Source organism: Scyliorhinus torazame, chromosome 17, assembly GCF_047496885.1.
Source record: "Scyliorhinus torazame isolate Kashiwa2021f chromosome 17, sScyTor2.1, whole genome shotgun sequence".
In the NCBI taxonomy this organism is placed as follows: domain Eukaryota; kingdom Metazoa; phylum Chordata; class Chondrichthyes; order Carcharhiniformes; family Scyliorhinidae; genus Scyliorhinus; species Scyliorhinus torazame.
The window spans coordinates 184595152-184619976 of record NC_092723.1 but is presented as its reverse complement, the minus strand read 5'-3'; the positions used below and the strand labels follow the sequence as shown (position 1 = coordinate 184619976).

The 24825-nt window shown below is 42.6% G+C and overlaps 2 protein-coding genes and 1 long non-coding RNA gene across 4 annotated transcripts in view; 1 reads left to right on the top strand and 2 right to left on the bottom strand.

The window, feature by feature from the left end:
* The window catches only part of LOC140394499 (uncharacterized), a 118278-nt gene extending 109562 nt beyond the window's left edge, over nt 1-8716 (top strand). For both annotated transcript variants that reach the window (XR_011935892.1, XR_011935891.1), the window contains exons 4-5: nt 3718-3910; nt 8568-8716. This is a non-coding gene — a long non-coding RNA (uncharacterized lncRNA). The remainder of the gene's footprint in view (nt 1-3717; nt 3911-8567) is intronic.
* On the bottom strand, nt 137-17668 carry rsl1d1 (ribosomal L1 domain containing 1). The gene is made up of 9 exons (XM_072481814.1): nt 17591-17668; nt 14176-14315; nt 13902-14040; nt 11873-12021; nt 9695-9796; nt 8221-8314; nt 6273-6407; nt 3376-3582; nt 137-1648 (listed from the first exon to the last, which is right to left on the bottom strand). The coding sequence occupies exons 1-9, from the start codon at nt 17612-17614 to the stop codon at nt 1328-1330; spliced, it is 1311 nt and encodes a 436-aa protein (XP_072337915.1). The 5' UTR covers nt 17615-17668; the 3' UTR covers nt 137-1327.
* A 3758-nt stretch (nt 17669-21426) lies between these two features.
* gspt1 (G1 to S phase transition 1) overlaps nt 21427-24825 on the bottom strand; it is a 56577-nt gene continuing 53178 nt past the window's right edge. The window contains exon 13 of the mRNA XM_072481813.1: nt 21427-24668. Within this exon, the coding sequence (XP_072337914.1) occupies nt 24616-24668 (53 nt within the window). The 3' untranslated portion in view covers nt 21427-24615. The remainder of the gene's footprint in view (nt 24669-24825) is intronic.

Genomic DNA, 24825 nt, shown 5'->3' with positions numbered 1-24825 from the left:
CAATTTAAATTTTTTTTTTAAACTCCTTTGAAGCAGTTTGATACCCACCATGAGAAAAACGCTGCAAGCGCGTCCCTCTACGTATCGATACATGAGTGTCTTGCACAAATCAAAAATGACACAAAACATACATCTGTAAATATAAAGCGACAATTGGACAGAATGTTTTATTTCATTTCTGGAAGCCTAATATACTGTTAATAAACAAAGGATGACTTGAGCTTACATTTCAAATGAATGTTCTCCTGAAAAATGTTTCACGTAGAGTAAGCAGAAACGAGGATGAGCCAATTTCAGCACATATATGGGCAGTTAACAGCACTGGAACAAACTCAGAAACTTAATACAAATGCTGCAATAGATTTTCCCTGAGACAGTAGCAAAGACATCATTAAAGTTTAACAGTCTGCCGTGACTATTTGGCTTCCCACATGGATGCATTGACAGAAATGCTTCTGCTAAGGTGTCGTAATTGAGTTCCAATAGGTCACAGGTGATGTTAAAATTGAAAGGAGGGAATAGCTTCCCGACTTTGCCGTCAGTGTAAAATTTTCTTCCATCCATTTTAATTGCTGCTAAAATTAATTCCATGTAACGGACACAAGTTCACACTCCCGAGTACCTGCCATCGCTGAGTCATCAGTAAGCATGCCAAAGTTGATGTGAGTCATTCTTCCACAGGGAACAAAGGGGATAAAAAACAAAATCGCAGACAAAGCGAAGCCAAAAAAAGCAGTAAGCATTTGTTGAAAGAAACAAGAGTTAATGTTTCAGGTCACGATGACTCTAGTTAACCGTAACTCTGTTCATCTCCACAGACGCAGCCAGACCTTCTGAGCATTTTTTGTTTTTATTTCAGACTTCCAGCACCTGGAGTATTTTGCTTTTGCAACCAATTACCCGTCATCCAGCCCCATGCCCACGAACAGGTCAATGTCCAGTCCTCTGGCTAGAAACTGGTGGATGGTTCATGGTGGAGAATAAAAATGAAGAACATGTTAACTCCGATTACTCATTATTCTTATTGCTGCGCATGTTAGTATAAAGTTCTCAATCTGTTCAAACTTGGCACTCTGTTGTCCAATTCCGATGATTGATGCACTGATGATATCTATTCAGCCGAGGACAAGAGATTTTATTTTTTAAAAAGCTGTTACTACAGTGATCAACAAAAGATCTCATTTAAATTATTAAACAATGTCATATCTATTTAAACAAATGTAATCAAAACATTGCGTATTTGACAAACCACTTGAGAGTGGCAGGAGAATTTACTGCCAGTTTTTGAACAGGAGATCAATGTTGTTTAAAAAGCCTTGGGCAGAGTTTACGCAGACTGCGGAATCTTTCGCTTTTGTTTCTGTTTGGGAGTTTTCGTTGCCGACTTTACAAGTTTCTCTGGTTTGGGGGCCCCGACTGACTTTTGCTGAGGCTTTTGAGCAGTTTTCTTCTGTACGCTTCTCTCGAATGAGGAACCTTTTTTCCCCGCTCCCCGTTTTGGTGTCTGAAGGCGTTTCCCTCGTGTGGCTGGGGTTTGCAGCCCGTGACTTTCTGGATTTTGTTGCGGTGTTTGCTGCGGTTTCTCAGCCAGGGGAGTCACATTTCCACCACCTGCCTTTGGTGGAATGTTCCTTTTCCCATTTAATCCCTGCTCAGCCAAAAAAAGAATCAAAAATACTTATAGATATCTAATAAATACAATCTGAAGTAAATTAAAATACATTATCTGACCAGTTTTGTAAGAGAATTCCATAAATGGTGAATCGCTCACTTTACATGAATAAAGTTTCACGGTTAAGTGTCTGTTGGACAAAACAATCAAATGCTCTTTTAAGGAAGAACAATTAAAATGCTTCCAATTTTCTACTCTTCATCGTAGGTATCATCTCAGCTAAGAATTCCCCAGGCCTCTGTCAACCGTAAACAGTCAAGTGAGCAAAATGCATTTTACATGCATCAGATGAATTAAAAACTGCCAGAAAGTCATAAATCTTCTGCAACCTTTCAAAGTACAGAACAGCCAAATCCTTGGCTATATTTAGTGCCGATGAGTTAGAAACCCAAGACAACACAATTATAATTTTTAAATATATATTTTTTGGAACTTAAGGAGCACTCAGAACTGGGGAAGTTGAGAATTTGTTATTTTTGCAGATATGCCCACAAGGGTGTTGCTCAATGATTTCTGAGGAAATTCGATAGGCATTGAGGGAAAAACAACTTACAGGGCTACCTAGATAGAGCAGGGCGACAGGACTGACTTGACTGCTGTACTGGCAGCCTGCATGGTCAGCTGGGCTGAATGGCCTCCTTCTGTACCCTAGTGACTATGACCGAGCCCAATACATGAATACACCTCGAGATTGAGAAGTATCTTTGTTTAGCAGAAATGAATACAGTGAAAAAGGATCCCGTTCCTCAAAATGATATATGTTTTAACTTTAAGACATTTCTCCCTCTCTTTAATTCTGAAGAGTAGGGGCAGCACGGTGGCGCAGTAGGTAGCATTGCTGCCTCACGCCACCGAGGTCCCAGGTTTGAAACCCGGCCCCGGGTCACTGTCCATGTGGAGTTTGCACATTCTCCCTGTGTCTCAGTGGGTTTCGCCCCCACAACCCAAAGATGTGCAGGGAAGGTGGATTGGCCACACTAAATTGCCCCCTAATTGTAAAGACATTTGGTACTCCAAATTTAAAAACCCTGAAGAGTCATATGGACTCAAGGCAGTACGGTGGCGCAGTGGGTTAGCCCTGTTGCCTCACGGCGCCGAGGTCCCAGGTTCAATCCCGGCTCTGGGTCGCTGTCCGTGTGGAGTTTGCACATTCTCCCCGTATTTACGTGGGTTTCGCCCCCACAACCCAAAGATGTGCAGGCTAGGTGGATTGGCCATGCTAAATTGCCCCCTAATTGGTAAAAATGAATTGGGCACTAACTTTTAAAAAAAAAGTCATATGGACTCAAAAAATTAACTTTCTCTCTCCACAGACGTTGCCCGACCAGAGTTTTTCCAGTTTGTGTTTCAGATTCTAGAGCAGTATTTTGCTTTTATGACTTGAAGTTGGCAGTTCAAAATTTAAAAAAGCATATAGATGATCAAAATAGTTACGTGACCTGAAAATGTTTGTGGGAAGAGTAGTGATTTGTGCTGGTGAATGCTTCATCTGGTGAAGTTTCCAGGTTTGATCCATCTATGCTGTGTTAGCAGATCTCAAAAGGGGCATGGCTGGGTTGTGGAACCAGGGCTGTTCCGACCGGGCCTGCCCACTAATCCTTGATGCGACTCACACACACGACAGGTCAGGTCATGAAAGGAGCAGATTTCACCGTGAGGCAAAGAAAATCAGAAAAAAGAACCAGGTTAACCATAGAACTTACTTGTAATTTTGCCTTCTTTGTGGGTCTTTGATTTTCAATGGGAACTAGCTGTGGTATTTCTTCTGCAGCTTGCTTATTGGCAACAGAAGGCTTCGTTTTTTTTGCCTTCTTGACTGCCTCAACAAGAACACTCGTGACCTCGGCCGACGATGGTACTTCTGTTGCCGTTCCGGAATTCACAACTTTTGTTGCTTTCTTATGTTTTTTCTGAGAAAGCAAATCAAGATGTAGTTGCATTTTAAAACACATGAAACCTTTCACTATCTTGTAAGGTGAACATTTCCCATGTACAAATGCGGCATGAAATAAGTTACTTTTCTCCTTATTTTATTGCTCTTCCAGACAGCTTCATGATTTTTGTTAGTTGAAGGTGGTTCAATTTCTCAGAGAGAACCTCAGACACAAAATTGCAGCTTTGCGGCCCTGTACTAAAGTAAACGCCAGTGAATACCGGCCTCGTTGACCCAGTCTCGCGTATGACAATCCTGCCACCTCAGGAATCAGCCTGATGAACCTTCACTGCACTCCCACTATGGCAAGTATATTTTTTCTGCGGTAAGGAGACCAAAACTGCACAAAATATTCCAGATGTGATCTCACCAAGGCCTTGTATATAACTGCAGTAAGGCATCCTTGCTCCTGTACTCAAACCCTCTTGCAACAAAGGTCCACATAGCCTTCTTAATAGCTTGCCGCACCTGCTTTCAGTGGCTGGTGCACAAGGACACCCAGGTCCTTTTGTACATCAACATTTCCAAATCTATCACTATTTAAATAATATTCTGCCATTCTGTTTTTCCTACCAAAGTGGAGAATCTCACACTTATCCATGTTTTACAGAGATTGAGTCTTTCCAACCACAATACCTTCAGATAGTAGGTGTATGTGAATTATATCCTTAAAAGCAATATTCCAGAGGTTTTTACAGCAGAGACAAAATCTTCCTTTGCAGCCATTTTGTTTATTTTCCATTCAGTTTACACTTTCTTCCTTTCCACAGATAATTTTAAAACCATTACTAACATCGATAATTTGTATTTATGGAGCATTAAATGTATTTATTTTTTAAATTTAAAGTACCCAGTTCATTTTTGTTTTCAGTTAAGGGGCAATTTAGCGTGGCCAATCCACCTACCCTGCACATCTTTGGGTTGTGGGGGTGAGACCCACGCAGACACCCGGGGGGGGGGGGGGGGGGGGGGGTTGTGTGTGTACAAACTCCACAAGGACAGTGACCCGGGTCCGGGATCGAACTCGGGTCCTCGGTGCCACTCCTTTATGGACCACTTTTAACATAGGAAGATGCAAGAGGCAAAACCCACCCCCAGAAAATGGATGCCAAGACTAAAAAAGAAACATTGAAGAGCCGACTAAAAAGCTTGGTCAAAGAGATGGGTTTCGAGGAGAATTTTAGAAGAGGGGATGGTGGAGACGCAGGGAGATTTAGCGGGGGAATATCAAACGCACAGAACTCATTGGCTGTCCCTTGATTGAAAAATGTCCACTTTGGAGTTGAGTTTCTGCCATGGGCTTTCATGTGGGAGCACAACCCAATTTTCAACCCTTTGGTCACTAGGGGTGTGGTGATGGAGGGCATCCCACAAAGTAGTGGGATCAGGACTGAAGGCTTTTTCTCCTTTTCTTTCCTTCGCTGCCTCATCATTAAGGCACTGGGAGTCTCCAAGTGTGACACAGCTTGATGGACAAGTTGCAATGGTGGAAGAGGGGGGTCTGGTCAAGAGTGCACTGGAATAGTCAAATCTAGGAAGTAACCAAGGCGTAGGTGAGGGGTTCAGCAGCAGATAAACTGAGACAGTGGTGGAGTTGGGTGGTCAGAGGTGAAAATAAATGGTCTTAATGATGGAAGCCAGAAGCTCACTCCCGGGTCAAATACAACACCAGGGTTCAGAGCAGTATGGTTCAGCCTCAGGCAATAGCCAGAGTGAGGGACAGGTTAAGGCATGGAGTTTGTGGTGGGGACAAAAGACAATGGCTCCAGTCTATCCAATGTGAACGTACAAAATAGAAAAAGTAGGCCATTCGTCCCCTTGAGTCGGTTTTCCATTCAATAAGATCTCATCTGATCTGTTTGGGTTTCAAATTTCACATTTCAAAAAAAATCTGGATGGGGGAAATTTCTGCTCACCCAGTACAGGATGGTGGACAAGCAATCAGTGGTTGGGTCAAGAGAGAAGGTGAGATAACAGCTGGGTATCAATGCCCAACTCTACTGCTGCATCACCATGAGCTGTTTATCTAGCAGCACTAATCCTTCCTACTAAATATTAGGAAGACCAAAATGATTGTCTTCAGTCCTGTTACAAACTCCATACCCTCGCCACTAATTCCATCTCCTTCACGGTTCCTCGCCTTGGCATCTATTCCGCTCCATATCCATACTTATGCTTTTCTCTACCACAACCCACCTGCCACCAAAATCCACAAGCACGTAACCTAGGCTGACACTTTAAGTGTAACCAGCAAGGAAAAGTTTCACTGTCAGAGATGTCGCCTTTCAGATGACATATTAAACTGAGGTCCCACCTGCCCCATCAGGTTTGCATAAAGACCCTTTGCCATCAATTGATGGGGAGTTCTTCCAGCGTCTTGGCCACCGTTTATCCCTCAGTCTGTGGGTGGGTGCGTAAATTTGCTGTAAAATTTTCATACAAATGTGATTTGATTGGCAGTTAAACTGTGGGAAGGATCACGGTCAAAAAAGGCACTACACCAATGAAAGTCTTCTCTTTGTTGGTTTGGAACCCCCCCCCCCCCCCAGGACATTTGTCTCTGTTGAAGATGCGCAATCATAGCAAACTCTTGTTTTTTTACTACATTGTAAAAAATATACTGTACTTGTTCTATTTTTAAATTTTATATAAAAATTATTGACTTACTGTTTTGTGCTGTTTCTTGGGAGCCTTCGGAAGACTTTCCTCTAACTCTTGAAGGTTCTGCATACCAGATGCATAAATGGGAAGAGCAACAGAAGTGGTCGTTTTCAAGTGAAGAATTTTCACATTTTTCCATCGCTGTTACCAGAAAGAACATTGGTATATGCATGAGAAATAAATCAGACACAATTTTACTACATGTGCAGCAGATCCTACTCATGGGAAGATAAATAAGATCACTAATTTTCCCCAAATGTTACACAAGATACATTTCCCATATTTCTCTGTGCACTTTCCGTTTAACAAGTTCACAAATGCACCATTTGGAATCACATTCACAAATTTTAATCGTAAAGGTAATAGGGTTGGTAGTACAATAAAACAGGAGCATTATCCTGGAATTATAGAAGTTCTCCTAAACCAAATGGTGCCTGGTGAAAACATGCTCAAAAATTCACGAATCTGGTGTTTGAAAGCCTAATTATCCATTTTCAACACTTAACAAATCCATGACAGGGATTCGATATACATGGCAGCACAGTGGTTAGCACTGTTGCCTCACAGCACCAAGTTTGATTCCCGGCTTGGGCACGGTCTATGCAGAGTCTGCACGTTCTCCCCGTGTCTGCGTGGGCTTCCTCCGGTTTCCTCCCACAAGTCCCGAAAGACGTGCCGTTAGGTAATTTGAATATTCTGAATTCTCCCCGTGTACCCGAACAGGCGCCAGAGTGTGGCGTCTAGGGGATTTTCACAGTAACTTCATTGCAGTGTTAATGCAAGCCTACTTGTGACACTAATAAAGATTATTATAAAAAGTCTCTTCATCGTTGCATTTTAAAAAATAACTCCTTCTTGGCACGTGGGATATGAACATCTCTGGCAATTCCCAATTGCCCTCGAGGCTAACTGAACATTTCCACACATATTGGACATAAATATTTTGTAATATAAATTCTAGAGTTTGTACAAATTCCCACTGCCTACTGCCAAAGGGGACAGCAGAATTCACACTGATGCAAATCAAGTTGGCCTTCTGCGACCCATTCGAGCTATGCAGAAACAGCTTTATTTTGCATTGAGCTGTGCTGTATGATCAATTAGGTGTGTAGAATACAGACAGACACATGCTGGCCAAAATTGAAAGCTTCTCCTTCCGCTAGCACCAGTACCACCCTTTATTCTTTCAGCTTTAGTGATATTTGTTGTAACAGTGAAGAGCATTACTGACTATTCGGATTCTTACATTCCTTCCCTATGCCTTGCAAAGCAACTGAAAAAGGAAATAGTAATTACACATTTATAAATTGAAACATTTGTGATGAACTTTGTACTTTGCATAAGCTTGCAACTGTGAAATCCAAAGTGAAACAAAGATGATGTTGCAACAATTAATTGGAATTCCTGGCTATAAGGCTTCTGAGAAATGACCCTGACTGGAGGTTGTTAGGGAGGTAGGGTTCAGATAAGAGGTAAAACTATGAACTGGGATGTGACTGAACACTAGTGTGGAGATGGGAGTTTGCTAACCAGAAAGGGCAGCTAGCAGATAATTGGGTTTTTGATTTACAGTCTGTGGTGCAACAAACACAGCAACTGGACACTTGGGCGTGGATTCATCTCTTCAACTATCCTCTTGTTCCTCATATACGCATAAAATTGCCTTGGGATTCTCCTTAATCCTGTCGCGCCATGGAACTGAAAACCTTGCTTTAAATTACAGTACAACCTTTGGTCACTTGTAACAATCTAGATAGCCTACATTAAGGGAACAAAAGAAAATTGCACGTTGCCGCAAAGGATGGGAGTTGGAGGAAGGACAAAGCAGAACAGAAAGTGACAACTGAAGTAATAAGTGAAAATCATGGGTGTGAAGTCCATACAGTGCAAAGTGGCAAGGTACATGTATACATTGTTGTCGATATTCCCAATGGTAGTTTTTTATTTTACATACCGTGGGCAACTGTTCTGCAATAACACGAATAGCGGCAGTAACATTTTCCACTGCTTCCTGCATCTTCATTCCTGTGTGCGCTACACGGGAAGCACTAAAAAAGGAAAAGATGTCAGGAAATTGCACCACACGTGCATCTTTCGAATGAAGGATAACAAATAATGACATCTTCTAGTATAACCACAAACTCCATATCCCGTCTAGCTACTTAACAACAAAGCTCCGTGTCAGACAATTTAGATTTTCCAGTTTTGTGAATTAACAGAGAACCAATAACGAGCAATTGCCATTTCTGAAATTACCATCAGGTAATTCACTCAACATCCATAATCTGCTTAAATTTCCAGGAAACCAGGGCCTGATGTTGACCGGAAGAAAGCAACAAAGTCCAGAGAAGTTGTCAAAGGATAGTGAAGTTCCGGGAGCATGTTAGCATGGAAGAGTGAAGCTTAAGGCCAGGCTGCAGAGAGAGAGATCGACAGACAAGCTGGAGAAATAGAGGTAATGGCTCAGAAGTTAAAATAAACTATTTCAAGGTGATACTCTAACTACGATTAAGAATGAAACCAAACAAGTATAATAATAAATCTTTATTGTCACAAGTAGGCTTACATTAGCACTGCAATGAAGTTACTGTGAAAAGCCCCGAGTCCCCACATTCTGGCGCCTGTTCGAGTACACAGAGGGAGAATTCAGAATGTCCAAATTACCTAACAGCACGTCTTTCAGAACTAGTGGGAGGAAACCGGAGCACCCGGAGGAAACCCACGCAGACACGGGGAGAATGCGCAGACTCCGCAGACAGTGACCCAAGCCTGGAATCGAACCTGGGACCCAGGGGCTGTGAAGCAACAGTGCTAACCACTGTGCTACCGTGCTGCCCCTGTGCAGTCCCATCCAGCTGGATGACAGTGAAGAGGCACTGGAGGAGGATAATGTGCCCATCCAGCTGGAATAGGTGCTGGAGGACAATCTGCCCATCCAGCTGGAAATGACAGTGGAGGCGCTGGAGGGGGGGAACAATATGGTCAAGTGTCAAAAGCTGCAGACAGTTTGAGAAGGGAGAGGAGGATAGTTTACCGTTGCAACAGTCACATAATGACTTTGACAAGGAGTGCCTCAAAGGCTTCCCCAGTCAGTTTCTCCCTTAACTTACTTTTCACAAATGTTAAAGCTGACACATTTCCCCCAAGTCCAGAAGCTCTCTATCCACCTAACCATTGGTCCTAAAGCTGGAATTTCAACAGGTAAGCACCCTGCTCTGTTCATTAACATTTTGTTTCAAGGGACTGATTTTACATTGCTGGCAAGTTGAACAGAGCACATGTTGATGACAAGATCAGTTGGTTACTTTGTTCACTGTAGAGATAAAAACATTGACATTCAAACAGACTGGTGACTAAACATGCTGTGCAGTGAGGACAGATACTGTCCGAGCACGTTTTATGATGGAGTCATACACCTCAATACTCACTAACAGCTGCCCTTCTTGTTGACAGGAAGGATTGTACCCTGGATTCTTTGGTTCAGATCTTTTGCAAGATTCTTTGATGCCAGGTTTACTGACAGAGGTACTCTGGAATCAGAAAAAAAAAGAGCAGATTATGAAAAGAATGCTTTCAAGAATTACAATGCTGCACCGCTCAAAACTGAGGAGGGTGGGGGAGTCGGTTGGCTCAGTTGTCTGGACGGCTGGTTCGGGATGTGGAGCGACGCCAACAGCATGGGGTTCAATTCCTGCATTGGCCAAGGTTAATTATGATGGTCCCGCCTCCTCAAAGTTGACCCTCGCCGGGGATGTGGTGACCCTCACATTAAATCACCTGCAGTCAGCGCTCTCAAAAGCAGCCTATGGTCCTCTGGGACTGTGGCGACATTTACATTTATTATCTGAATTTAGGATGAGGTTTTTCCCTTTGCCACATTTACCTGTGCGGCTGCCCTTATAACCAAGATGACAAGTATTATTACCCTGAACCTGGAAGAGTGGACACATTACGGGGTGGGCACGCCTCTCCAGAAACCATGTCAGTGTGGGGGCAATCCACTCCAGGGGGCGGGTGTGAGCAGGAAGGTGGTGGGATAAGGGGGGGGGGGGCACCCTGTGGATAACACACCCGCCAGGGGCATTTCAATTTCAGCCTCTTATCTGGTTCCAACTTCAATACAGAATGAGCACTTAATTGAGGCAGACTAGGCTTTGTGGTAGCAATATTACCTCAGAATCTAACACAACCCTCACTTCAGTGAACAATCAAGACTGACACTTCAATGTGATACTGAGGGATTGTTACACTGTAAGAGGTGCTGTATTTCAGGCGGAAAGCTATTCCCTTGCCTGCTCTGGATTTAAAAGATCACATGATGCTACTCAAAAAGATGTAGGGGAGATCTCCCAGTCACTTTGCCAATATTTATTCCTCAACCAACTCACTCTAAACTAATTCCTTTATCTTGTTGTGAGGAGGAGAATGTGCGAGTGTCACTGGTACACCCACAGTGTGGTTAGAATTTTGACTCAGGAACAGGGATATATTTCCAAGTCAGGAGGGTGTTCCCATACATCCGCTATACTTCTAAGTGGTAGAGATCATTGGCTGGGAAGGTGCTGTTGAAGAAGTCTTAGTGAGTTGATGTAGTGCACCTCATAGATCAAACACTGCTGCCACTGTGACAGTGGTGGAGAGAGTGAATTTTAAAGTGGTGGATTGGGTGGCAATCAAGCGGGCTGCTTTATCCTGGATGATGTTGAGCTTCTTTGAGTGTTGTTGGAGCTGAGCTCAGCCAGGCAAGTGGGGAGCAATTCCATCACACTCCTGACTTGTGCCTTGTAGATGGAGGACAGGCTTTGGGGAGTCAGGAGGCAGTTACTTGTTGCAAAATGCCCAGCCTCTGACCTGCTCTTGTAGCCACAGTATATATATGGCTAGTCCAGTTCAGTTTCTGGTCAATGATAACCTCCAGGTTGTTGATAGTGGGGGATTTAATAGTAATGCCACTGATGTCAAAGGGAGAATGTTAGGTTCTCTCTTATTGGAGATTTTCATTGCCTGATACTTGTGGGACACAAATGGTACTTGTCCTTTATCAGCTCAAGCCCAAATGCTGACCAGGTGCTGTTGTATATGGACACAGACTGCTTGAGTATCCGAGGAGTTGTGTGAATGGTACTGAACACTGCGTAATCACGAAGTTTTCGATGGAGCAGCTGAAGATGGTTGAGCCTAGGGCACTAACTCGAGGAACTCTTAATATTAATGTTCTGGGGCTGAGACAATTGACCTCTAGCCACCACAACCGCCTTCCTTTGTGCTAGTTTCCCCTTTCATGGGAATAACACCTTAGTGTATTGGGATAACTGTACAATGCTTGGTCTCATAAAAAATCCAAAAGTACATCTTACTGCGATGGCAGCATGATTTAGTGCTGAAGTTGGTGCCCAACTCACCAACTTCATTACTCAGGAATGGGATTTTGGTCAAAACCATTCAAATAGGAGAGTTGGTTAAGGCGGCTGTAAATTAGATTTTACGTATTTATTTACATATGGCAACAAGAGTATTAGAAAAGTAAAAAATACAATGAGATTTGACCTTGAAGAATTTGTATAAGCAACAAAAAAAGTTCATGACAATATATTTAGATTACTTACTTTTTAGATTTGTAAAAATGTTTGCCTAAATGAGAGGGTAAAAGTCGTCTTATTCGGTCATCAGCCAGGAACAGATCAAATCTGTTCAACAAACGTCTCTTTGCTTCGAATGGTTTGTATTCGGTCTTCAGTGACTTATAAGGGATGATCTAACAAAATAAAAATGACATTAACACTGCAGCGTTTTGCCAAAGATGATGTCAATTGAAGTATACTGCTCAATCATTTGAGCCGAAACAAAACTCTTGTAATTTCTCTGCATCATGAGGTCATACCGTATCAATGTACAAACTCGATATTTGCTGCCGTATTTGTACAAAAATGACCTTAAAGAGCCATTACAATGAAACCCAGCAATAAAAGATTAACTTACCTGAATAATTACACACAAGTTTAAAAACAAAGAAAAAGGGGAGCTGAACAAATTCAGCATCATTTTATATTTTCAGAGAAGGTGAACAAACCTTCCCAGTTATGGGAGAGTGCTTCAGCTCTTGAATATGTTGGAGCAGAATACAATTTCCAAAGATACAAAACAAAGAGGCCATTCAGCCTAAACAGACCATGCTGCCATTTACCTTTGAGCAGTTAGACGTCACCTGGAATAGTGTTAATAGATTTCATCCCCTTATCTAAGATATACTGGCATTGGAGGTAGTACAGAGAAGATTCACTGGGTTGATCCCAGGTATGGACGGATTTTCTTATGAGGAGAGGTTGAATATGTTGCACCTGTACTCAATCATAGAATTTACAGTGCATTCGGCCCATCGAGTCTGCATCGGCCTTTGGGACGGGCACCCTACCCAAGCCCACACCTCCATCCCATCCCCGTAACCCCACCCAACCTTTTTTGGACACTAAGGGCAAGTGAGCATAGCCAATCCACCTAACCTGCACATCTTTAAATGGTGGGAGGAAACCGGAGCACCCAGAGGAAACCCACGCAAACACGGGGAGAACATGCAGACTCCGCACAGACAGTGACCGAAGCTGGGAAATCGAACCTGGGACTCTGGAGCAGTGAAACAACTGTGCTAACCATAATGCGACCATGCTGCCCATTGCAGTTTAGAAGAATGAGAGGACGACCTTATTGAGACATTTCGGATTCTCAGGGTTTAACAGGAGCTGCTGAGAGATTGTTTCCCCTTGTGGGCATAATCTTCGAGTAAGAGTTTGCCCATTCGGGACAGAGATAGGGAGAAATTGCTTCTCTAAGGGTAGTGAATCCATGAAATTCTTTGCCACAAGAGAGCTGGGGTCATTAATTAAGTTCAAAGCTGAAATAGACAGATTTTTTTCAGTAAGGGAATCAAGGTGATAAGGAGGGAGAGTGGAGTTGAGGATTGTCTTAACAGATCAGCCATGATCTCATTGAACAGCAGACTCGATGGACCAAATGGCCTACTTCTGTTCACACTTCTTAAGAGGAAATAACCCACCTGTACAATTTAAAGTGGTATACCCAATTTCCTTTCAACACCACTGTTTCCTCTCCTTCAGTTTGCATCCAACATGACACAGCCAACTCAGAGCTGACAACATGTAAAATCCGGAAAAACATTATTCCTCATCTTGAGGAGCTGAAAAAACAGACTATATATATATATATATATATATTAAGCTGGTTCACGACTAATTTGTTGTGAAGCATGGTCAGAATTAGAATTGTTCCCACTCTAGAATGTGGATGTGTGCGCATATCTGCATGCGGAGGGATAAGCACAAAAGCGGATCGAGTGGGCAATTGTTTTGATTTTCCTTCTCCGATGTCCTGGCAGAAATCACAAACAGGGTTTGGGGTGGGCAGAATGGAATTAATGCTGGTGTGCTGTGCCACCAACCCCAATCCGCATTACCGCTGCTCAGAATCATATTACAAGATATGCTGGTGTGCTGTGCCACCAATCCCAATCCGCATTACCGCTGCTCAGAATCATATTACAAGATTTCAATAGCAAACTATTTGAGAGTAAACACACGGATCTTAAATGCAGTTTTAAATGCAATTCTATAACTTGTCTACCTGGGTTATATTCTCCACGCCAAGCTTGCTGAGCAGCCTTTTGTAAAATCTTTCTGTCTGGTCTGCTGTCATATTTGGTTCGTCTTTAGTGAAGAGACAAACTTCCATTGTCTCTGATCGAATTCCGTGAGGCAGGGTTCTGCGAAAATATAAACAGCGTCAGAGTTCAAAAGCAGCCACAGTCACGAGTCTTTACAAACTCTTGCTGCAGGCCATGGAACCCACAAGTAACTCGGCACAGCTTTTACATTCAGATTCAATTTGCTTCACTTACATTTTTATTGTTTGTTCCCGATTTGGAATCTTCCATACTGTAACATTCAGCATAATATTCTCATCTTCATTCAGAAATAGCTTTGTGTCATTCTTACTTTTCTTCACATATGCCTGTAGGGCCTTCACAGCCTTAGCTACCTGTTGAAATGAAGAGTGTGGGGAGGAAATCAACACAAATTTACACACTCACATTGGGATAAAATAGACAGCATCCCCATCATGTCACATTCTGTCCTCAACAGGTTTGTAACATAAATAAGGCTAATATTTCAGGTGTATATCATTCATTTTTTGTTTCTTCATAAAATATTTTTACTCTCCTCCTTTTTCACATTTTCTCCCAAATTTACACCCAACAATAAACAATAATCAGTAACGAATGTAACGTCAATCCTCATATCAATAACAACGATCCCATCCTCCCACCAAACCCTAGACATTAGCCTGCGTGTTAACATAAACAAATCACAAAAAGGAATCAGGAATCACCCATAGTCACCATTAACACACACAGCTCCCCTCCCCCAAACCCATCCAGATTCCCCATATTCTCGAAAGTGCATAATGAATAACGCCCATGAATTGTAGAACCCCTCCATCCTTCCCTCAGTTCAAATTTGACCTTTTCAAGCGTCAAGAATTCCAGCAGGTCCCCTCGCCACGCCAGGGCAGAGGGGTTGATCTCCACCCTGACAGGATCCGCCTTCGGGCGATCAACGAGGCGAGGGCTACTGAGCCCGTTTCCAACCCCAACTGGTCCGACACCCCGAATATGGCCTTCCGAGGGCCTGGGTCCAGTTTCACGTGCACCACTTTAGAGATTACCCTAAGCTTTGGACATGACCCAAACATATGAACGTGGTTTGTGCCCCCCCCCCCCCCCCCCCCCCCGCCCGCAACGTTCACACACATCTTCTACCCCCTCAAAGAGCCGGCTCATCCTTGCCCCTGTAAGGTGTGCTCTATACACCTTCAGCTGTATCAGCCCCAACCTCGCAGACGAGGTGGAGACGTTCACCCTCCGGAGCACCTCACACCAGAACCCCTCATCCATACCCTCTCCCAACTCTTCCTCCCACTTTGCCTTGATCCCTTCTAGCAGCACCCTCTCCTCCTCCAAAATAGCCTCGTAAACCGCCAACACTACCCCCTTCTGCAGTCCCCCTGTCGTCAGCACCTCCTCCAGCAATGTGGAGGCCGGCTCTACTGGGAAGTTCTGTATCTCCTTTCTGGCAAAGTCTCGAACCTGCATGTATCTAAATATTCCCCCCTGCTCCAGCCCATACTTCGCTCCCAGCTCCTTCAATCCCACAAAACCACCCCCAAGAAACAAATCTTTTAGTGCACAATTCCTTTCTCCTCCCATCTCCGAAAATTTCCACCCCACTTCCCTGGCTCAAATCTATGGTTCCCCTGAATCGGCATTTCCCTTGACCCTGCCCCCAACCCGAAGTGCTGTCGAAACAGCCTCCAAATTCTCAACAAAGCTACTACTACCGGAGTATCTCCCCGGGGCCGTCGGGAGCGGCGCTGTCGCTAGTGCCTTCAATCCCGACCCCCCCCCCCCCCCCCCCCCCCCCCCACCCAAACTAGGTGTACATCATTCATGGAGCCTTTTTTGGAGGCTACACACCTCAAGCATTAACGTGTTTTTTCCCTTTTACAGACGTTGGCCGAGTTTGCATTTCCAGCATCTTTTTTATTTCAGATTTTCACCACGCACCACTTTTATACAAAAGAAACTGCAAAATAGCAATCAGGAGCTGGGACCGTTACTTTTCTCTGTAACCCAGAAACCTGTGGCACCTCATCCAATTTATCAAATCTTCTCATCTCATGGTAATTTGGATTCTGTGCAGTGCATTTATCCACTATACAATCTGGTTCAGACAAGCTTTGTGACACAAGCCATTAAAAGTATAAAAGGTGCACAGGAACAAGTCCAATATCACCTTGTAGTTCAGATAATTACAAACACAATATTTCCCTCCACCCTTTATGAACACTTCAACTTCCTGATAGAGATTAGCACTCTGGAATTATTCAACAATCTTCTGATCTCAGTTCCACAAGTTCTTTCCATTTCTGTGCCTATACAATATTGATGTTTTCCCCCAGTACAACACGATTATAACAGAATCAAAAGTTATGATTTCTAAAGAGACATTTACCCTACTAAAGGGATAATTATCGAATCACTAACTAAAGAGATGGACTTTTGGCCCATCATATTTGTTCTCTGCAAGAACAGTTCGCCTATATCCATTCCCCTGGGGCCCTACACATTTTCTCTTCAGGTAATTATATAATCCTTTTCAAATACGTCAGCTGAATCTGCCTCAATTACACCCTCAAGCAGCGCATTACAGATCCCAACCACTTGCTGTTTTGACTTACATCAGTGTGGCTTCTTTTGCCAATCACCTTAAATCAGCATTCTCAGGGATTCTTGACCATTCCATTAGCAGGAGCAGTTCCTCCCTATCTATTCTGTCCAGATCCCTCATAACTTGGAACACCTCCACGGATAATAGCCCCAGATTCTCCTACCTACCCATGTAGTTACTCATTCTGGGAGCCATTCTGGTGAATCTTTTCTTGACCCTCTCCAATGCCTTCACATCCTTCCTAAAGTGTAGTGGCCAGAACAATGCCACAAATTTGGCAATTCAGGCCCAACTAGCATTTTATAAGGGTTCATCCCAACCTCATTTTATAAGGGTTCATCCCAACCTTCCTTTTGTACTCTTATGTTTCTATTTATAAAGTACAGGACCCAGTTTTCCCTATTAACCACTTTCTTAACCTGCCCCTGTGACCTTCAATAATTTATGGACATATAACCCCCCCCCCCCCATGTATACAGTGAAGTGATTTATATATTCACAAGTGTAGTTCCTGGGATGAGGAACTTCAGTTACGTAAGGACTGGGAGATTGGGACGGTTTTGCTTTGAGAAGGTTGGATTACGGGAGGACTCAGTGTAGACGGGGAGAAACTGTTCCCACCAATGGGAGAACCTTGGACACAGATTTCAGGTTCATTAGCAAAAGAAGCAATGGAGACAGGAGGGAGACATTTCCCACAGCGACTGCTCGGAGTCTGGGATGTGCTGCTTGAGGCAGATTCAACGGAGGCTTTCAGGAGGGAGTTGATTATCTGAAAGGGAAGATTTTGCAGGGGGGGGGACGAACGAGGTGCGTTGTTCCTTTAGGGGGTCCGCACCGACACGGCGGGCTGAGTGGCCTCCTCCTGTGCGGCCTCTCAGAGGGCAGCTCCCGGGAACGGCCCCGAGCCTCCCAGGGCCCCGGCCAGCGGTCAGCCCGGACCCCGACCGCCAGCCCGGCTAACCCGGAGAGGGGAGGAGGCCAGCCCGCGCCTCGGCCCCCCGCGCCCCAGCCGCGCTCCGGTACCTGCTCGGAATCCAGCGCCGCCATCTTGTCCACGTGGTGAGCCCCTCCCGTCTGCGCAGCCGCACAAACTTTCAATAACCAAACTTTATCAAACCCAGAGACAGAGTAAGGGCGCGCGCAGCGCCACCTGCACACTGGCTGGAGCAGTCAGCTCTGGACACAGTGAATGGTGCAGTGGGCTCTGGATACACTGGGTAGAGCAATCAGCACTTAGTGACGTTTCTTCACCCAGAGTCGTGAGCCTGTGGAATCCCCTATTACAGAAAGCAGTTGAGGCTTTTCAAGGAGTTATAGTTCTTGGGGTTAGAGGGATCAAAGGATTTGGGGAAAAAGCAGGAACAGATTACTGATTTGGATGAATAGTGGAACAAGCTGAAAGGGCCGAAAAGCCTACTCCTATTTTCTATGTATTTGTTGCACATCCCTAATTGTCCTCGAGAAAGTAGTGTGGAGTCACCTTCTTGCACTGCTGCAGTCCATCTGGTGCAGGTAGACTCTTCGTGCTGCTGGTAGGAAGTTAGGAATGGTGATATAGTTCCACATCAAGTTGGTGTGCGGCTTGGAGGGGATCCGTCAGGTGGCAGTTTTCCCAAGCGACTTCTTTTCCTTCTAGGTGGTAGAGGTCAAAGGTTTGGCAGGGCGTTTGAAGGAGTTGTCCCAAAGAGCGTTGTATGTTGCTCTGGCATCTTGCATATACGACACTGCCAGTGTGTGTCAGTGGTGGAAGGAAAATGTTTTAAGTTTTAATGTTTAAAGTTAGTGGGCTGCTTTGCCCAAGGCGACATCAAGTTTGAGTGTAGTGGAGCTGTACTCCTTCAGCTAAGTAGACAGTATTCCACCACACTTGTAGATGGTGGACAGGCTTTGAGGAATCAGGTACCACAGAATTCCCAGCCTCTGACCTGATCGTATGGCCACTGTATTTATGTGGCTGGTGCAGTTGAGGTTCTCATCAATGATATCCTGCAGGGTATTGATAGTGGGGATTGCACGCTGGTAATGCCATTGAACATCAAGGGTAGATTAGATTCTCTCCTGTAAGAGATGGTCATTGGCTGGCAATCATATGGCACAAATGTTACTTGCTTGGATTGCGGGAAGTTTCTGTTTATATTACCTCTACATTTCCCACCAAGAGTTACTTTAGTAAAATATCCCACAGCAACCTATAAGATCAGTGCTCCATATTCTCAGCACTCAGCAAGGTTAGCTGGCCAATCAAGTTTCCCCAATTAATAGCAGATTTGCCTGGTTACCTATTTACCAACTCAGGCAGATGATTTATTTGGTTCCAATTAAAAACCAAATAATACCAAGGAGGTACCATGATCCCACCAATGATGGTCACCTGGTAATCATAGGCTATTGAAACCTATTGTTGAGGGCAGTATGGTGGCACAGTGGTTAGCATTGCTGCCTCATGGTGTCGAGGACCCGGGTTCGATCCCGGCTCTGGGTCATCGTCTGTGTGGAGTTTGCATATTCTCCCAATGTCCGTGGGGTCTCGTCCCCACAACCCAAAGATTTGCACGGTAGGGTGGATTGGTCACGCTAAATTACCTTAATTGGAAAAAATAATTGGATACTCTAAAAATCCTAGGTTGCTTACCTAGAAAGTCAGCTGCACAGTCTGGGGTGATAACCATGTAGTGCAGCACATACAAGAGACCTTCAATCAAGAGCTGGAGAGTCAGAGGTAACAAACTATATACCCTTTAATAACCCACTTTAAAGGTAGCTAGTGCCGTAAGTTTAAAAGGTCCATAACACTTTCAGAAGCCAAGAGAAAGTAGGTTATAAGTGGGTAGGATTGTGGTTTTGGTGGAGAGGGGTGGGCAGTTGTGGGGTGGCGATCAGTACAATAGTTCCCCAGGAGTTAGAAGCTAACTTTTTCTGTCATGCAATCCTTACCTGGGGACTTCTGGGGTGGGGGTGAGATGGGAGGGGAGCAAATCCTTTGGGGGAACCTCAGTTGTGATGGGCTATTAGATCACTAATGATTAGCACATCTGTATTGATCCCAACCTATTCTTCCTTGCTATTTCAACCTTTCATTTACATGTTCATCAGCTACACTTAAGACTTGTGAGCGTAGAGGCCCTCTTTTCCTCAGTTCTGCAAACTGTCAGATGAGAAGAATTGTAGGGTTCCAATTTGATGCATATTCACACTAGACAGCCTTTTCCACTCCTGTAACATACCAGACTTTGCTGCCTCGACCCTAGGTCATACCTTTGTTACCTTCAGCCTCAACTATTCCAATACACTCCTGACTAGTCTTCTAGATTTATCCCTCTGTAAACTTGTCATCCAAAACTATTGCTAGTGTCCCTACTCAATCCTGTTCGCTGATCACCTCTGCACTTCCTGAACTATATTGGCCCTGGTCAAGCAATTTTTAAAGTACTATTGGGCCTGACAGAGGCTAGCCTAGCTTTGACAAAGTCATCCAGAAATGAACCGTTACCTTCCTTCTCTCACAGATGGGGAAATTGCCCAGGATTTTCTCTTTTTGAAAGTATTCACATTTTCAGATCAGTCCAGAACCTCAGTGCTCACCATCTCTAATGTCTTCCAGGCTCAGCTCTCCAAAGATATCTGCAATCATCTAATTATAGACTCTTTGGCATTCCATTTAACAGCCTCACCCTTTGGTAGCCATCCTTCCAGTTACCCAAGGCCCTGCCTGACACCTGGAATTTCCTAGCTAAACCTCTGACACTACCTCTTTCTTTAATACCCTCAAACTTCCCCCCTTGCCAAGCTTTCGGTTATCTGCCCCAATACGTAGTTCAGTGTCAAAGTTTGCTTTGTAAACTTTGTGAAGAACTTTGTGACATTGCTTAAGCAAGTTCATCTTTAACACAATGCTTTACAAGCAGCATGCAAAATAGCAATTTACAAAATGGAGTGTGGCACATAATGATCACAGGTCCCCATACAATTCTTTTGCATTTACACAAGCACTATGGTGGGGCTTTCCCTTTTACTGGTGTCTAGCTTAGAGTACTCAAAATAAAACAATCTTTTGAAATTTTTCTACAAATGAAGTGAAAAAAGTAGTTTTGAAACCTACCACAAAAAAGCATCTATTGCTTAGATATTTATACATCTTCAAAAGTGTAAATTCATTTGGGTTAAGACTCTTTTAGATGGAGCAGTCCTTTCCCACAATTTGTTTCAATGTTCCCAACCAAATTGTGGTTAGCCCTTGTGCCCCATTTAATGGAGAAGCAAAGTAGCACAGGGACAGTGCAGTGATTTTAGTTTTCAAATCCAACTGAGCACAAAACCTTTTTTAAAAATGTGATATGCCACCAAATTGAAAATTATTAATTAAGATGAGCTTTTTGCAATATTCAATTACAGAAAAATGCACGCCTACAGTTGTCATGACTACAACTGTGGATTTAATAAAAGCTGATCTGGTGTAGCATAATTGGAGAATGTGCAAGTTTATTTTTAACAAAATGCATTGCTGTTTCTCCTATACTCATTTCCTCAGTGCTATTCCTGAAAGACAAAATCTTTGCAGATCTTCAGACAAATACATTCTGGCAGCCACAAATGAGCTTTATGTATTCTGCAAGTTAAACTGAAGTGGGTATTTAAAGGCATTTTCAGCAGAGATACTGGATAGTGACTGGAGAGCAAATATCATCTGAGCCAGGAAATTGGAACCAACTTAATAGCTTCCATTTCCACCAAGGTTGAGCACAGTCCCAAGATTTTCCTGGCCTGTTCAGCTATTGAACGAAAGGAAGAGAATGACTTTACTTTGTTTACTTGCATCTCTGGTCTTACCCTGTGAATACAAATAAATGATTTCGTGTAAATACCTTCAACAAAACTTTATTGTAATTTAAACACCCACATACAATTTCACAACACGCAACTTCATCTTGGCAACCAAGGTTAGCTCTGATAAATGTGCATACATACGTGAAGAGTCAGCACTTAAAAACAAATGAATGACTTTTCTATAGTCATCTCTGGTTAAATAACCCATTTGCCACAAGACTATTCCCTAGGAATTCACTGAGATAATGTTCCATTGCACACAATTTATTTGTAATGAAATTGTCCATAATACAACCATCTTATGATCACTTTTATTTCCCCTTCTGTAGTTTGGTTAATGAAATAAATCATAACATACATGGGCAAGTGCAATTTGCACTTTAAGCACAGTACAGTGTGGACAAAAAAAAAATCACTTGCAGCAACTTACAGCTGAAGTTCAGTTCAGTTAAACAGAGAAATTCAGCAAGTTGATACAACTTTCTGCTTCTAGCTTTCAACAGATATTGAATTCCATGCATTTTAGTGAACAATATCCTGCACTGCAAAAGGTAATGTGTTAGTATCACCTGGTTATCTGTATAGCCTGGTCACGGTTAGATCATAAGCATCTCTTAAGAAAGCCTTGTATGTACACTTATATAAAGGTATTCATTAATTTTGTGCATATGGATGCGATGATGCTAATCCTCCATATACTTAGCTAAAATAAACTCATTACTGCACATACTGTAAACAATGCATTGATCAAGATAGATGTCAATAGGATAGAAAATTTTACTTTTAAAGCAGAATTGTTGCAAACATACCAAGTCAGATTATCAAAGGTTTTGCCATTAATATTCTGTATAAATCTTTAGCAATGTATGTTTTACAAATGGAAGTCCTTCCACAACCTGGGTAAAGTAGCCTGTATGAAACCTTTTCAGCATACTAATATATTTTCAGGAAAGAATAGTAACGAAGCAAGCCTCTTCGATGGAAACTTCAGTCCCTTCTGCTCATCTTGGTTAACAAAATTACATGAATGCATTTACATGATAAAAAAACAAAACCAAACATGTACTCTTAGCTAGATCTCCAGTTAGAGACAATATGCCAATGGAAATGAAATCAAATTTTATTTTGCGAGATTAAGAATGCATACAAGAAACTTGTATACTATACAATACTGTGGTCATATTTAACAGCTGTGCTGTTTTACACCAGGCTTGTGCAGTGCCAATGATACTTCATTATAAAACAGACAACTTCAAGTGGGATCACCAAGACAAAGCCAACATTTGCCCAATTAAAAGGGCATGTCATACAGCAGCAATTAGCATTTTCTTTACACACTTACCTACTTAACCAATTTAAAAAAACACTGCAATAGCAGAAACCATGGGAAATATTGCCATTAATATATTGAAGCACCAACTTTTCCTCGAGCAGCAAATTCCCAGATTATTTTGTTTTGAAAACAAGTTGACCATACAATGGGATTTTTGTTTCTATGCACAACTGGAACTAAGTAAGCGCAAAGAAAATCAAGGGGAAAAATCGGTTGCCGTTTAATCATTTGACTCACTAAAATAGATGAAATAATGCGATTAGGCGTTGTGGGATTGTATGTGTACACTCAATTTCACAGGCAGCACACAGTTCACATTAGTACTGGCCCTGTGCATCAACTGAATTTGCTCTAGATTAGTGTTCAGGTATATCTTTGTCCAAAGTCTGAATGTAATTTGCTGCTTTACAACAAAATGACATGTAATTGCAGTTTTTTCAGAATAGGCCCGTTCATACCATTGCTTATTGTTCTGTCCTTTCGGGCTAGTCCAATCATTCTTTCATAAATCCCTTTCATTAACTGGAATAGTAACTTTGCGAGGCGAGGGAATTAAAAAAAATCCTCTGCATGACTCTTTAGCGGTAACAAACTTACCATTATATTAAATAACTGCTGTCTCAAATACAAGGTTTTCAAATATGTACAAGAACTATATTTTCTCACATTTTGTATCAACCACACAGGTTCTATTTCAGCTGATTTTTTCATTCCTCATCTAAGAAATAGTCACTCAAAATCAATACACTGAAAATTTTAATAGTTTGATATGTAACTTGTAAGCAAGTGTTAAAATCCCCCACCTAAAGTTGCAAACTTGTTACATGTGCACCCACGTATACTAACTGGTCTATCATGTAATGTGCTTATAAGCAGGAAAATAGAAACTCAGTTACAGATATTCCAACCCATTATGTTAAATAGCATTTCAAGTCAAAAGAATCAAACCTAGATAGACACCCATGTTAATATACTGCTTGTTCAAAGTGGAATATAACACCATAGCTCATGCAGCAGCTCTTTGTTCTCATTTCTCCCCCCCCCCCCCCCCTCCACCAGAGGTTCTTCCCAAGCGATTCACATTATTTAATTGTTGTGGACCTTTTTCTTTGTAAAGAAAGATTTGATTCTTTTGGAGGTGGCATTAATTGAAGGGAAACACTCGCTTCAAAATTAACAATTTTGATTACATCTTTGTCAGCACTGGAATAATGATAGTTGTTACCCAGCACATAAAAGGTTTACAATAAAATGCATCATGCTTTTGTAAAAGTTGGAAAAACCACAAACATACTGTGGGGGTACATGGCAGGTTTATAAAACATTAGGACAGGAAGTAAAAATTAAATCACCAAGAAATCATTTGCTGGGACATCAGCTGGCAAGCTGGGGAAAGCTTCATTTCACAAGAATTCTTCCCAAAGTAACTCAAAATGCGAGAAATATTTCAAACCAATATTATCTCTACAGATGCCTTTCTAACACATGAACGCACGCCAATCTGAATAACCTGATCTAGTTGGAAAAAGCAGGTGAGCAAGAATGCGCACAAAAGAGAATGATGCCAGAATAAAATAAACTTTTTTGGTTTAATTTTATTTTTGCAGGCAATTCTGTCCACATCAGTTAGGTAGCTATTGCTGAATTTCTAAGGAAGCAGATTTCAGAAAAGGAGGATTTAAAATTGTAGCTTTAACAATGGCATAGCAGAGCTCTCAATATGAGAAAGCTGACGTAAAATGTGGACATGTTTACAGCAATTTGCAGTTTATGAGACGATAAAGATATCGATGGGCAGAAGGACAATGAAAACCAGAATAGGAAGGCGTGAAGTAGGCTGTTGCTGAGTCCTTTTTCATCACAGTATTGTGCAGCATTACATAGTGGATTTTCAGTCCTTCTCTGGGATCAGCTTCAGGACCTTCCCAATTGCAATAGTTTTACCTTTTGGAAGGGGAGAAACAAAAGTGAAATTTATTGCTTTGATAAATACAATTTGCACCACAAAACCGGTTTTAATAAACTTGCTAAAGGATTGTTTAACCAGTGGGTTCTCGACTGCGGTCCAGAACAAGGTTTCAAGCAGTGTGCACGAGTGGCT

Coding starts and splice junctions, on each gene's coding strand:
- rsl1d1 (XM_072481814.1), bottom strand. CDS start 17,614: ATGGCGGCGCTGGATTCCGAGCAG. Junction 8,315..9,694: donor AACAAGAAGGGCAGCTGTTA/GTGAGTATTGAG, acceptor TTCCTTTTTTAG/TGCTTCCCGTGTAGCGCACA. Junction 3,583..6,272: donor CCAAGAAACAGCACAAAACA/GTAAGTCAATAA, acceptor TTGCTTTCTCAG/AAAAAACATAAGAAAGCAAC.